Here is a 16,633-nt window from a genome sequence, read left to right as displayed (position 1 = left end):
ATCCATACAGCTAAAGTGGCTAAAGCTACCATTGTCTCAGATTGTATTCACCGAGACATTCAGTCATTCTGGTGCTCAAAATTGGTCAAGCATTACCAATTTTTTTAACATTATTATTTCAATTAAATTAATACTATATTTTAGGTTTTTTTTTAAATATATTTTGTATTTTTTACGGGATTTTATGGTACTAAATTATATTATATTTATAAGCCATTTATTAACTTTTTTAACATTGACTTGAAAATTTAAAACTGTTATACATCTTTAATACAGATCGAGTTCCTAAGCGAACATATTAAGTATTCAGTCCATTTTAGTACAAAATTCAAACGATAAATGCAATAAATGCTGTTTAGTATCTATGCGTGTCAGTTCAGAACAATCATCTCTTCCTACAAAATAAACATGAATTAATATAAGGTTACAGTACAATACAGTACAACTTACTGAAATGTATCATATGTTGAGTAATCGCTCAATCAGTGTTTCAACCGCGGAAAGAAAAAAACAGCTTGCAATGCCCCGTAGTATCAAATTTTCCTCAGGAGTCATTTAGTGTCCGCAGCTGTTAGTTCACTAGAGAAACAAACTCTTTCGTTAAATATATGCACTATATTTTAGCCTATATATTAATTATATCCTACTTAACCTGTTAGTGATGTCTTATTTAATGTATGTTTAAATAAACCTGTCATTATTTGACAGCCATGTATAAATGATTATATTTCAACAACAAATTGGAAAAAACATTTTTAGAAGTTATTGCAAAAACTACCTTATATAAAGCATATGAGTGTTGATTATTATATCTAGAAATAAATAACAGAATTAAGGCTAATGGGCTCTGTTGTAAGTAAGGACTCCCTATATTTAATTTAATTATTGAATCACTGAATTTTTTTCAGTAAACCATTGTTGAATAATATATATTTATATATGCAGGTCCTGGTCATATAATTAGAATATCATCCAAAAGTTTTTTATTTCACTAAAGGCTTTTTCACACCTGAAAGTCTGCACCAAGGTCCGAACCAAAGTTTGTGTTTTGATACATTGTATCCGTTTGGTTAGTTTTGGTTTGCTTTCACATTGCAGTTATGTAAGCGCACTAAAGAACTTTACATGACGCACCGGCGTCCTGTCCTCATCATCTATGTGGGCTGCATCTTAACATTGATTGGTTTGTTAGCGGACGTGCGTCTGACGTCAGTGTGTTGTCAATTCAGTGGGTAACTTTGACAAGAATGAATGAACAGACAAATATCGTTGCCAATACTGTTAGTATTATGGCATTAATATCTGCAGCACCAACTATACTCGAGGCAAATTCACCAAATGAACGTCCTCGTTGTGCAAACATATATGTCAAAGACATCGGGTCAGAAATGATTTTGACCACTTCATTAAGTTTTGTTTTGAAGAAAGCTTTGTATAAATTATGTTAATTTTAATATGTTTCATCATTTGCCTGAATTTAATAAATAAGCTTTAATAAATAATATAGCAGACAAACTGTGATGGAGCGATCATTTGCGTTGCACATGAACTGGAGCGGTCTTATGAATAAACTGAAACTTAGCATAGGCTATTTGTCTCACAGACATGAGAAATATATATATATATATATATATATATATATATATATATATATATATATATATATATATATATATATATATATATATATATATATATATATATATATCCAGACCAAACAAGGTAGGTGTGAAAGCACCCTAATTCCATTCAAAAAGTGAAACTTGTATATTATATTAATTCATTACACACAGACTGATATATTTAAAATGTTTATTTCTTTTAATTTTTATGATTAATATTGACAACTAAGCAAAATCCCAAATTCAGCATCTCAGAAAATTAGAATATTGTGAACCAGGTGTCAGACTCCACTCAGCTAATTAACTCAAAACACCTGCAAAGGCCTTTACATGGTCTCTCAGTCTAGTTCTGTAGGTAAACAATCATCGGGAAGACTGCTGACTTGATGTGTTGTCCAAAAGGCAAGGAGGGCAAAACACAAAAGTCATTCCAAAAGAGTCTGGCTGTTCACAGAGCTCTGTATCCAACTACATTAATAGAGAGGTGAAGGGGAGGAAAAGATGTGGTAGAAAAAAATGGTTCAAGCAATAGGGATAACCTTGCCCTGGAGAGGATTGTGAAACAAAACCCATTAAAAAATGTGTGGGAGATTCACAAAGAGTGCACTGCAGCTGGAGTCAGTGCTTCAAGAACCACTACTCACAGACGTATGCAAGACATGGGTTTCAGCTTTCACATTCCTTGTGAAATCCACTCTTGATCAACAGACGGTGTCAGAAGCATCTCGCCTGGGCTAAAGACAAAAGGACTGCTGAGTGGTCCAAAGTTGTGTTCCCTGATAAAAGTACATTTTGCATTTGCTTTGGAAATCAGGGTCCCAGAGTCTGGATGAAGAGAGGAGAGGCACACAATCCACTTTGATTGAGGTCCATAAAGTTTTCACAGTTAGTTATGGTTTCAGGGTGCCTAACAATGCAGAAGAGCTGAAGGCCACCAGAGCAACCTGGGCTCTTATATCACCTGAGCACAGACTGATCGACTCCATGCCACGCCGCATTGCTGCAGTCATTCAGGCAAAAGGAGCCCCAACTAAGCATTAAGTGCTGAACATGTTTATACATTTCATGTTCATACGTTTCAGTTGGCCAAGATTTCTAAAAATCCTGTTATTGTATTAGTTATAGTCTAATTTTCGGAGATACTGAATTTGGGATTTTCCTTAGTTGTCAATTATAATCATCAAAATTAAAAAAAATAAACATTTGATAATATTTTGAATATCTTTTTATATGGAAAATTTGGATGTACCATTCCAACATGTGTATACTGGTAGAGACAGTAACATTTGACCAGTTTTCGAAGTTTAAGTTCCATTAATATGCATTTTTGAATAGTTGAAATCTGGTTTACAGACTAATTCATCATATTAAGGTTGGCTAGCTTTTCAGATGAAATACTGAGCATAGCCAATGCAAACACCACCCTCTTGTTTAGTAACGGAGTGGCGCTTGCTGATGTATGACAGTAGCACATCTATAGATCTCCTGAACTGACGTTCATATTAATGAAGAATGTCAATGTGTTACACACACACACACACGCACACACACACACACACACACACACACACACACACACATGCACGCACGCGCACAGAGAGATAGAGAGACACACACACAGACAGGACAAACGAACAGTCGAATGACAGAACTTCGAGGGCATTGAAAGCAATGGACACTCACATCAGAACCGGATCCATTTTACTGATTGAGAGGGACGTACGCACAGACCTTGAAGGGAATTAGTGCACCGTGGGAGACGTAACCTTGGTCTTAATGATGCACGTCTGAATGCAGCTAACCTATGATTCAGTATGTAGTGCTTATTTCTGTAGGCTCTTAAGGATTACAGCTTAGTATTTGATATTATTTTTATAGTTGTTATACTTGAATAAAAACGGGGTTTTCATGCTCTTTGAGATAAGAGTTTGATGTGGTATATAGAACACAAAACCCCTGCCCCCTGCCCAATGACGACCACTCAAGTTTACAATATCAATTTATGTAAGTATCAGCAACTAGATGCCCCCTCATTTCACATGCCAAAAAGTTTGCCATTCATAACAGAGCTCATTTATATACAGAATCTTAAAGTACAGTTAACAGCTTGTTTAATTCCAAGGGTCAGAGAATGTAGAAGAAGTGAATGTGAATGAACTAAATAACTTGTTTTTGCTGCAAACAACATTGTAGAACAAGGTGCAACCTTTAAAGTTATTTTAGTCAAAAGTATTTTGGTCAGAATGTATATGAAATATAGTCTTTCTAAGAGTAATATATATTCTGGCTGATTAAAGCTGCTCCATCTAATTTTGACCAGTCATATGACACACTGTATGTATAACCAAGTCAATGAGAATATTAATGAGGTTACCAAGGAGATAGCATTTACTTTAATTAGAAGAACCAAGACTATGGCCTTTTTTACTGCGGCATGGCGAAGAGTCACAAAAGGAATTGATTGGTTTTGGCATTTAGTCTCTGATCAAGTGTCATCTATTGCTTCAGGAGGCAAGAAGATAATCTAAAGTGACATTTCTCTTCTGCCTGATTTTTCTACACTGATGAAGGCAATTACCTCAACCCTAAATGATCATTTGCAGAACTTTCAGCCTCTTGATGTGTGTGTGTGTGTGTGTGTGTGTGAGAGAGAGAGAGAGAGAGAGAGAGAGAGAGAGAGAGACAGAGAGAGAGAGAGAGAGAGAGAAAGAAAGAGAGAGATAGAGAGAGGGGGAGTGTGTGTGTGTGTGTGTTTGTCAGATTTTTTAATTTTCTACTGTATATAGAGTAATATGGTTGATCACATGGTAAGGTACAAATATCTTTAAAAGCATTCTTAGAATCTGATTCTGATATAAGCAGGCCTGTTACATTATTTAGTATCTAAATCCCCAATAACAGAGAATTTTAAAACATATATAGGACATTTCTGTTAGGATCCAAACTTTTCAAATATTTTTAATTTATCAAAAAAGACGTGCAATTTGTATACAATGTTCTTCAATGTGCTACTTTTCTGGTATTATTTCCGGTTTTGTATTTGCTCATGTAATTTTGAAAGAACGAACATTATCTTCAATCTTTAAATGAAATTAATAACTTGATCTGACGCTAAAAACAACATTTTAGCAGCTGATGGTATTAAGCACCTCCCATCCAATCAAATGGCTCCATTCTTGTATGCCACGCCCACTTTTCACAATCCTTTCAGCTTCTGATGGATACAATCAAATCCTGCCCTACGTTTACTCTGAATTACATTTCATTACACAAGTAAAATGATTGATTTTTGTCTTTCTGATGAAAATATAATGTTGACACCGACCGGCAACTTACTGTTACAGGATGTTTTCGTGTGCATGAACTCAAACCCTTCAGGATGCATTAGCTCTGAAAAGGTTTATGGTACATTTATGTTTGTTGCAGATAATCTAGGAGATTTTTATTCTAGCTTGGAAGCAGAAAACAGCAAAATCATAAATTCGTGCTCAGAAAACTGGCCGTTCAATAACACAACACTCATTACTCAAGAGCGTTGCCTTTAGTCCACGCCACAAAACAAAGCTCTGTCCTATTTCCCTGAAAGGTCCCGTGCAGGGCGCGCGGTATCACCGTGATTTTGTGTTTGTTGCATTTTCCCGTAGAACGTAATAAATATGTCACGAAAATGAAGGTCACCTAACCTTGGTGTATCAAGATGTATTTGGCAGGACAGCATAATGCCTTCCAAGTTTGTGGAACAAATGAAATTCTGCTGCTCTGTTGCACTTTGCATCCAAACAACCATTACAACAGGCTTTATATACTGTCTGAGCAGCAGACCATCAAATGGAGTTTTTATTCTTGTGCTGGAGCACTCCACACCATCGAGAATAGAAATCCATCGCTCATATGCAAAGGCGTGGAGCAAATCCATATTTGATGTTGAAATGGTAGTCTCTCATACAGGATTAAAATTGATCACGTGAGGCTTCGTTGGTAGTCTTTTAGAGCTAATGGGCAATCAGGCCTTTTTTTGCTGGAAGTTGCTTGGGAATTATTGAGCGTTACTAAAGAAGAGTAGGAATTGTGAGGCTACATCAAGATTAAGCACTCCAGAATATGTTTGTGTACTGTGGCACGGCTCCATTTCATATTTTATGTTGCTTTTTGTTCGTTGATAAAATGTGAAGACAATATCCGCTGATTTTCTTCTCCACCGACAGTCGTTTTTCATCCATCAAGGCATTCTTCTCTCCCCATCTTTCAGCACTTGCTATAACTGATTTAGCATTTATGGTGGTAAAAAATTAATCTAAATGTCGGCCAACAGGGAACGCAGAAGCTCTGGGCTGATTTATTTCCGACTTAATTCAGAATGGCTTGACATGATGAACGCTACAGAAAGTGGGCAGTTGTGTTTTGGAAGCATTAAAGCGGCTGTTGTGAGTTGTTTGATTGAAAATCATAAATCAATGGGCTCAAACCTTGGACCAGAGCGCTGAGACCGTAAACACCAGGAAGCCTGTGCCGTGTGCATTATTAGCTGATACACTGAGTTCATGCATACTTACTTGTGCTTAAAGTAGACTAAAATGTGCTTTATGAATAAAAAGCTGTTGAATCTGATTTATATACATTTGAATATATTTTAGGGGTGCTTTTTTAAAGGACGTAGGTTCTGTACCAGCGCAGCGTTTTATGCCATGACAGTAGTTGACCACAGAAGAAGACTTTACACTAAAGTCTGCTTTAGCACCCCTTGTGGCAACACTGACTACATTTACATGGACAACAATACTCAGCTATAGGGATGCAACAATACAGTTAGTCCACGGTTTAACATACCTTGGTTATTAACCGCAGTTTTCGGTTCGTTTTTTGCTTCTTTTTTATTCTATTCTTAGGCGACAGGAACAGAAAGTTATTAGTGATTATCTTTCTTTATATTACTTAGAAAAATAAGACTTAAAAAACTTTACTTAAACTTAACTTTACTTTTTAAAAAAAAATGAAAAAAACCTTGTACACTAGGGGTGACCCCGAATAGTCAAAGATTCAATGCATCGATATGCGGAGCTGGATTCGACCACTGATCTCACGGTCGAATCTTTGCGGGTGTTATGAAACGAGGATCATATCATTTTGGCAATAGGGGGGTGCTCAATATTTTAAAGACGTGGCACAGCGCTGAACTTCGCGTTCGGTGTGCGGCCCCTTTAAGGGCGCTGAGCTTCGCACCGGCAAAAGCCTTTAAAATTAGAATACATTGTTTTCAATGAATGTACCGGTGGCAGCATTCGGCGCCTGTCCATGGTGACTCAGGAAGTTGTTTAAAATCCTGCTGTGCCACAGAGCGACATTTCAAGGTTTTATATAAAATTGATATTTTATTTCCACCACTTTTTCATATTAAACTGTTATTCCCTTAACTAAAACGAATTGATACATAACTCTCTCGTCTGAGTGTGTGCACTTTAATCTCTCTGACGCGCGGTGACGATCTGATAGCATTTAGCTTAGCCCACTAAGCCCATTTCATTCGCTATGGTACCAAACAGAGATTAAGTTAGAAGCGACCAAACACCTTCACGCAGGGGCGTAGCCATCTTTTCAGAAGTGAGGGGGACAGAAATGTCGTAATACCATTTTTTTTTTTTTTTTTTTTTTTGGACCAATATAATTTATCGCATCTCTTGCTTTTAATTGGGCAAGATATCAAATACACTGCTGAACAATAACCAATAATTAATATCTATAATATTATTCTCCTATTCTCCTTTTTTTTGTGTGCTAATTTTATGATTGGTTTATATACTACAAACACTTCTGCATTAAGACTCCATAGATTTTATGCAATGTAAAAAAATATATATATATTCTGATGTAACTCATCTGTTCTCTATGTGAAGATATAGTAAAGTGTGATTTATTCCTGTGATCAAAGCTGAATTTATCATCATTACTCCAGTCTTCAGTGATCCTTCACTAATCATTCCCATATGAGGATCTGATGATCAACACACATTTAGGATTATTATCAGTTGTGCTGCTCATGGTGATGCTTAATTTTCTAAACATTTGTGGTAAAATTAAAAAAGAGAGAAATTAATACTTTTATTGATCAGACATGCATTAAATTGATCACAAGTGATATTTTTAATATTACAAATTAGATAATTTATTTAATAAATGCAAATAAATGCTGTCCATTGAACTTTCTATTCATTAAAGAATCCTGAAAAATAACATGTAGGCTATCATGATTTCCACAACATTTTGGGAACTGTTTTCAACACAGATAATAATCATAAATGTTTCTTGATTATGAAATCCTCATCTGAGAATGATTAGTGACGGATCATGTGACACTGAAGACTGGAGTAATGATGATAAATTCAGCTTTGATCACAGAAATAAATTACTATATATTCACATAGGGAAAAAAAGCGGTTTTAATTTGTAATAATGTTCAAAATATTACTGTTTTAACTATTTTCGATTACATAAATGCAGCCGTGGTGAGCAGAATACTAAACATTAAAAAAGCTGCATTATTCATATGATACTTTATTGTCAATAAATAGCCTACATTGAGATGACTTAAAAAACACACATAAAGCATATATTGTCGCAATCGTCTGATTGTCGTCGTCACGTTTCATCACTCATAATGATTGTTTTCCTTCAGCTGCAGCTCCAGCGTGACATGGTATTACGAATCCACTTTTGGACTTTCTGTGAGAGCGCCCTCCTCATATTAAGATTCGGAAAAAATTACAGGTCATGCATAGATAATTTTTTGTCTCTGAATTTAAATCTTGATGTATTCACATTGGTTTCTATGTAAATACACTTGCCCCTGACCTCAAGAAGCGCGCTATCAACCGAGTCTAGAGAAGGCTGTCGTTAGCGTCCCTGTTAACTTGTCCGCCCCCGCACAGGGTAACACCGGTTCGAATCCCGCTCGGAGCGGGTCGACTAGGATCGGTGAGACCCAGTAAAAGTGCGGGGGACGAAAATACATTTTATTAAAAGTGAGGGGGACACGTCCCCCGCGTCCCCCGCGTAATCTACGCCCATGCCTTCACGTCTTCCCTCACATCTCCCCCAATGGGGGATTGACAGAAATGAGAGCGTGAGGGGGAGATGTGGGAGAGGATTTTTCAGCCGTGACTTTTTACTCCGCAGAGTCGAAGTACTCTCAGAAGTGCTATTGCGCCATACATTATAGTTCTCCTTTTTAATCCGCTAAGAAAAGCGCCACATTTTATTTTGTCACAATACTAGGTTGTTCAACTATTCGTGTAACTGTATTTAAATAGGGAAAGCATGGAGGTGTTTGGTCGCTTCTAACTTGATCTCTGTTTGGTACCATAGTGAATGAACTGGGCTTAGTGGGCTAAGCTAAATGCTATCAGATCGTTACCGCGTGTCAGAGAGATTAAAGTGCACACACTCAGACGAGAGAGGTATGTATCAACTCGTTTTAGTTAAGGGAATAACAGTTTAATATGAAAACGCGTCGGAGTATCCCTTTAATGTAAGATTTTTTGATATTTGGTCTTAAAACAAGACAAACATACTAAGTAAGAAAAGCATTTAAAGCAGTGTGGTCGCTGGCTTACTGATTTATATAATCTTTTCTTTCTAACCTTTAACTTTCTAACCTTTTCTTCTAAAAATCTTTATAACTCTGTAACATGATAACACTTCCAGTGTTGGATTGCTGCCAGAAAGGGACTAATTTTATTCAGAAGGAAATAAATAAAGAGAAATGCTCACTGCAGAGTTGTAAATCACTCGATTTAAAATAAACAGAAGCACTTTGAAGCAGTAGTCATAATTTATAATATATCATTGTTTTGTGCAGGCATGTGTGGAAGCGTGTGTATATTTTGGGCGTTTTCGGTCTAGCGTCGTTTCGAAGCTCAAACGCAGGTGAGGTTAGCTCAGCGTTGTGTTTGTTTCCCTTTGTTTAAGCGCTTGGCAGGGAAAGAAGATCTCTGGCCGGTCGTCTGTGTCTGTGGTAAAAAGGCAGCAATAAAAGTCATTCACAGGGGCGTCTCACGAGACCCCGGGCCAAAGCTAATCACAACTTCGACCCACTTCTGGATTCCAATGACTGAATCAATTGAGTTGAGGTCTCCCGACGGAGCACAACAAAGTCGGTGTGACTGCAACTTTAGCCTGCTGCGGCCCAGCGCCACAACACCGCGGTTGCCTGCCCCGTCTGTGATTGGCACAGAGGTGTGCTCTTGATACTATATACAGTCAATAACAAAGAGCCAGGCACAGCTATTGAGTTCAGTTACAGACCGTCTCTCCTGGGTCTTTTGTTTGGCTGGGAAAAGCATTGTTGAAAAGAGAAAGGCATGTTGGGATATAAAGCTACAAATTACAATAGAGATGAATTGGGTTACGTGTGTGCATAATGAGTAGAGGCTAATATTATCGGATCTGTCAGTAGTAACCATGGTTTACTTAGGTAATACTGTCCCTAACAACACATTATTTGGTTTTCTTGTATATGAATCTTATTAATTTTGTACTGTGACTGTTTTCAACATTGATAATAATAATAATTGTTTTTTTTAAGCAGCAAATAAGCATATTAGAATGATTACTGAAGGATCATGTGACACTGAAGACTCGAGTAATGATGCAACTTTGCCATCACAGGAACAAAGGACATTTAAAATTATATTTTCGCTGCTTATTGCACTTAAACAGTCAAATGCACACACAATAATGTCAAAATGCAGGTCTTGGCGAGTATCCTCATAAACATGGTCAGTTATGTTTTAGGTGAACGGAAACAGCTGAGAATGAAAACACACTTGTAACAGTATAATGGATCCGTGCATCAGGTCTTAAAGTGACAGCAGCCTAATGTACCTGCTGTAAAATATTGATATTATATTAAAAATATTTATATGGCAGTTTTCCCCCATGGTGTTAATGTCAAAATTGTAGCCAATGAAAATGCTGACTATGCTGAAAATACTTTGGAAAGCCACTAGCCACTGTGGCTGGTGGGCAAAAAGGTTCATGTCAAGTGTAATGTGATGAATTTTAATGTAAAACAATATATTTCATTTATACCACAGAATTATGTGCTCTTCACATAGTATTTCAAGTTTAAAGTTTAAAAATAAAATAAAACGAAGATCAAGACCTGCCTTTTTAAATCAGAAATTAGTATTATGAAAAAGTTGATGCTGACTAAAAAATGTGCTTGATTGATTGAATTTTAAGTATAAAGGATTGACATTTTGTCAGCCATAAGACGTCTTCCAACAGGAAGGCAAAGTCTGCCAGGCTTTGAATCTCAGTCGTTGTTTATATTACTGACGTTCTTGCGTTTCTGCCAGGTTGCAGGCTCTAAGGAAGGAGAAGTCACGTGACGCTGCTCGCTCGCGCCGGGGGAAGGAGAACTTCGAGTTCTACGAGCTGGCAAAGATGCTTCCGCTCCCCGGCGCCATCACCAGCCAGCTGGATAAGGCCTCCATCATCCGCCTCACCATCAGCTACCTTAAGATGAGGGACTTCGCCAACCAGGGAGACCCGCCGTGGAACCTGCGCATCGAAGGACCTCCGCCCAACACCTCAGTCAAAGGTAAGACTCATTCTTCCGTGTAGAAATCACATCTGATTTTGTTGTTTGTTTCTCAGGTTATTTTCAATGGTATATATAGCATGTGCAGTATGCTGAGGATGAAATACCACAGACAATAATAGTTCCTCACTGTGTATTAATAAATAGGAAATCATCTTTACAATAAAAAAAACATATGATGGAAGCAAGCTACAAAATATATTATATAATTATTTATGTATGTTAACTATAACATGAAAAATGAATATCAATATAAATTTCTTTGCAAATAGAATCTATCTATCTATCTATCTATCTATCTATCTATCTATCTATCTATCTATCTATCTATCTATCTATCTATCTATCTATCTATCTATCTATCTATCTATCTATCTATCTATCTATCTATCTATCTATCTATCTATCTATCTGTCTGTCTGTCTGTCTGTCTGTCTGTCTGTCTGTCTGTCTGTCTGTCTGTCTGTCTGTCTGTCTGTCTGTCTGTCTGTCTGTCTGTCTGTCTGTCTGTCTGTCTGTCTGTCTGTCTATCTACACACACAGATGGACAGACAGACCGACAGATAGATAGATGGACAGACAGACCGACAGATAGATAGATAGATAGATAGATAGATAGATAGATAGATAGATAGATAGATAGATAGATAGATAGATAGATAGATAGATAGATAGATAGATAGATAGATAGATAGATAGATAGATAGTTAGATAGATAGATAGACAGACAGACTGTATATATATATATATATATATATATATATATATATATATATATATATACACACATTATTTATGTGCATTTTTTTCTTAAATATATACATCTATGTGTGTGTACTCAAATATACAAAGTACACACACACATGCGTAATATGTAAACACAAACTTTTATTTTGGATACGATTAATCACGCTTATTTGACTTGACAGCACATTTTGACACACAAGTTGCACATTTCTGTTTTATCTATCAGACTTCATAAATGCCGTTATAAGTATAAACACACTGTAAACTGGTTTATTCACACTGAGGGATTATTGTCAGTGGTATACAACCACATGCGGTACACAAAATCAACAGCTCATCAGTTAGTCCTCTAGGTTACCAGCAAGGACAGGAAGTAGACTATGAAACCATGGATGTGCATTAAAAAGTCCGGTGAGATCTGCCCAGCGATCATAACTCGCTCTCTCCTGGCTGGAGTTTGCTGCACTACAGACTCGAGAAGAAAAATAGCTGTCGGTTATAAATAAACAAGACTGTGTCATGCCCTACAGAACCCTAATTAGTTACGAATGTCAGTACACTGAAGCAGCATATAGATTTAACAGTAACTATGGATTCTTAGTTGGACTGTAACGATTAGGTGAGTAATGGGCCTGGTTAATCAACTAATGCTAATTGGTTGGTGATAAAGGATGCAGTCGGGATCAATGAAAATAAAAAAGATGCGCTCGATACTTGCTCTTCTCGTTATATTTGATGGCTGTGGCTAAATGTAATATTTAAAAGAGATGATGCTCTTAAGATCATTTGGTATGGGTTTTTTTTTTCAGCACAAAAAGACAAACTAGTAATTCTTACATTTACAATTGACACATAATTTATTTTTTTATAATAATATTTTTTATTTGATTGCATTGCATTGATTTTAGTTTTCCATTGCAGCTATTTACTGTACATTTGGAATGGCAGTAGTACCGGGAACGTTGTTAGAGGCAAGAGTAAATTGTTGCAGGTTTCAGCAGCTTTGTTCTGTGTATTCCAGCCGGCACACAACAGATGGTATCATTGTTGTCTCGCTTTGAAGAGCCGCATGCATTTTAATGAGAAAATGTATATAGTGAATAATTTGGAGTTGGGCCGGTCCACAAGACTGTTGCCTTTTACACGTCCGACACCAACGTGCTCAACATGCAGTCCAGGAAATGATGTAAGCGAAGGAAATGAATAAAGTGCATCACATCCCCGTGTATTAATGAACGCCCAGCAAGGTGAACCCAAACCCTCTAGGACAATGAGAGGCGCTTTGTGTCCTTCCATCTCATTGACAGCAGCCGTTTGAATTGAATCAGTAGCGCGGCTCATTTTATTTGCACTACATTTCGAACAGAACCTGTTATCGATTCCCGTTTTGCCGCTCTGCATCGCTAGAGCTAATGGATACTCAGCCCCGCTCCCGATTCCTCTGAGCTCATGAATCTCTGTTTATTTTCCGATCGGAGCGAGGAGATGGGGCTGACCTACAGCGGCAGAGAGCTCTCTCCTCATCCTCCGCTGACTCCTGCCGGATTGCTGTTTAGAATAAAAGAGGTGCATGTGTTTTGACTGGCGTACAGCTGACCGGGAGGCGCGCCGCATGCCGTAATGCAGAGCATGCTGATACGAGCATATGGTGACTTATTGCATCAGGCCCGGAGCTCAGAGGGCAAGGCCCGTTTCTCCTTCCGATTGTTTGTGCACACGACTCAAGGTGAGCTGTAAGAAAATGATCTTGTTTCCTGTGCCTGGAAGTAGCCAGTTCATTTGTCAATGCAGACTTCCAGGCAATTTCCCATCGACTTTACATAGAGATCTGAAGCCGCCGCCGCCGCCGATGTTATTATACAATATTTGCTGTGAAAAGAAGAAGGAAAAAAAACAAGTTGACTTCTTGTAAGGCATTTCTACATAATAACTTATGATTGTAACCTTTGGGGAAATCTATAAGCAGTGTCGTTTGGCAGATCTCATGTGAATCGGAATGATTCTTCGCTTGGAGAAAAACCCACCTGCATATTTCCGGTTCTGGTTGTGTCTGTGTGAATACAGAGCAATTTGGAGCTGCCGTTTGCACGACAGAGAGTCGCCAAACACTATTAAAACAAAAGCCGCCTTTTGTTGAATGCATAACCAGGGCGACAAAGCATAGAATTCGGGCCTTTATCGGTAATAAAAGCCGGCTGTATTTCTGGCATCGCAACTGAAAGAATTTGACCTCCGTTTCTCAAGTGTTGATTTATTATCATAAGTCACGCAAGCTAGCCGCCTCTCTCCTTTTGCGCCTGTTGACCTTTACCGTAATTGACCCATCAACTAATTTTTTTGGAGCGTTTTAACCGAAATTTGCTAGTCTCTGTCAGAAGCGTTTCACATCTGTTGAAGGACACTGCACAAACAAGCATGACCTTTCTGTTGTTTGGAGGATGGCGCGGGCCCCTGACCCCCCTCCACCACCTGTGCATTCATTATTCATGCATGCAGAGCAGTGAGCAGTCGCCAAAATGCCACACTTCACCAAGCGCACACACCCAATCTCTACAGCGCTGCCTCCCCAATTGACACGTTTTGTGCCTGTAGTTAGCCGCTGAGTCGAGGACACATATGCCAGTTGTCCTTTTATGATCACCGGAAAGGAATTCCAAATGGGCTGAAATATTTGCAAAATAGCAGCTTGGAATGTTTTCCATCGGAATGTCAAAAACTCACTTTTCCATCTTAATCACCCAAGGCGTAAACATCTTGTGCCAACGGCTGCTCGGAGACTGATATTAACGGAGGGGAATTAATTGGGTGAAATGCGAATTTATTTTACATGCAGCGCTGATGCCCACAGGGAAACTAATCACAAACCTGATCTCCGGAATGTCTCAATTGTTTCTCCTAGACAGCGATGAGATTACATGGAGAGCAAATGGAGGCTCGGGAGAAAAAAGATTCTCAGAAGGGATCTCAGTCATGTCTCAAACTTTGAATTCAATTTGAACGCTTCTCACTAATAATATTCAAATTCTATCCAAATTCATTGTATACTTTTACTATGTTAAATACAGTACGCTACCGTTCAAACGTTTGCCGTTGGTAAGAATAATGTTTTTTAAAGAAGTCTCTGATGTACCAAGGCTGTGATTAATTGATCAGAAATACAGTAGGACAGCCATTTTGTGTAATATTATTACATTTTAAATGAGCTTTTGCTATTATAATATTTTTAAAATGCATTCCTGTGATGCAAAGCTGCATTTTCAGCATCATTGCTCTTCAGTGTCACACGATCCTTCAGAAATCTAGTCTAATATGCTAATTTGCTGCTTATTTATTATCTATTATTATTTTTGGTGCTCAAGTATCAATAATGTTTGTTTGTTTTTAATCAATGTTGAAAATAGTTACATTTTTTAGGATCATCTGAGGAATAGAAATATCCAAAGAACAGCATTTATTTAAAATAATATTACAAATGTCTTTACAGAATAATATTGTTCATTTAATATATATATATATATATATATATATATATATATATATATATATATATATATATATATATATATATATATATATATATATATATATATATATATATATATATATATAAATGATCCCAGACTTTTGAACGGTGTATATTTCTTATATCTAATTTACTTCTCTTTAGGAATTCTAGGCGAAACATGTGATGATGATACTTGAATTCAACTGAAACAGTAGAGTTTTCCTCTGCTGTGGATTTGTGTTGTTGCCGTTGTGCCGTTCTACTGTAAACATCCTGTTTGTATTGGCGGTTTTCTCATCAGTGGGGTTATAATCTATTCAGCAGTCAGTGGAAGCGAGTGGAACATACTGACAGAAACACACAGTGCTTTGTTGTGTGTGATTAATACCTGAGATGCGGCGGCCCGCTGTCTTTATTAGAGGCAGAGCTGGAAGCCGCTGCGTGTTCACTGGTTATCAGCGTTTGATCTCTGGTGACTGCTGCATTGCATAGATGTGTCACTCAGCCGAATACAACGAAACCTCCTGCTTTTCAAGCCACTTGTTTTTATTGAAGGAAAAAGATTTTGTAATCACCTCCTTTCTTTGTTTGCATGGTTTTGGTTCGTCTTCTGGGACGTTGTCCTTCGGCACCCCATAAACTCAAGCGTTTTAACAAGCAAAATGGCTTCTCTTGAAGTTTAGTGAGTCATAAAAAGTTAATTTTTTTGGAAACAACGACATGCTTTTCCAGGGTAGCAGCCAAATGTCCATGTACTTGTCCCAATTAGCATAATTTCATCAATAAACTCAAAGACCTTGAGGAATCCCCTCCCCTTGCTCTACATTTTTGATGTTTCACCTCAAGCCTAACATTTAGCTACACACGTAAGCTCCCCGCTGCTTCATATTGCTGATCTTCAGCTCAGCTATCTAGTGTTGGTCAAACTATAGCGTCATATTTACATGAGTGCATTTAGCAGATGCTTTTATCCAAAGCTAATCAGTGACTGTTTAGCCTATATTTTATTAGTATGCTCAGATCTTTATTCCTGCCCATTTCTCCTGCACCCAACATGTTGATTACGAGAGCTGGGGCCTGGGACACACTAGATGATTTTCAAATCTTAACTGATTTTAAACTGTGGGAGACCACAGCCATGGGCAGTTTCAACCAATTTTT

At 37.6% G+C, this 16,633-nt stretch overlaps 1 protein-coding gene across 4 annotated transcripts in view; it reads left to right on the top strand.

Moving 5' to 3' along the window:
* The window catches only part of LOC137091488 (neuronal PAS domain-containing protein 3), a 406,675-nt gene that overhangs the window by 130,043 nt on the left and 259,999 nt on the right, over positions 1-16,633 (top strand). For all 4 annotated transcript variants that reach the window (XM_067455959.1, XM_067455958.1, XM_067455961.1 and 1 more), the window contains one exon: positions 10,976-11,220. In XM_067455959.1, the coding sequence (XP_067312060.1) occupies positions 10,976-11,220 (245 nt within the window). The remainder of the gene's footprint in view (positions 1-10,975; positions 11,221-16,633) is intronic.

The sequence above is a fragment of the Pseudorasbora parva genome, chromosome 10 (genome assembly GCF_024679245.1).
Source record: "Pseudorasbora parva isolate DD20220531a chromosome 10, ASM2467924v1, whole genome shotgun sequence".
In the NCBI taxonomy this organism is placed as follows: domain Eukaryota; kingdom Metazoa; phylum Chordata; class Actinopteri; order Cypriniformes; family Gobionidae; genus Pseudorasbora; species Pseudorasbora parva.
The sequence above is the reverse complement of the archived record's forward strand: the minus strand, read 5'-3'. Positions and strand labels throughout refer to the sequence as shown.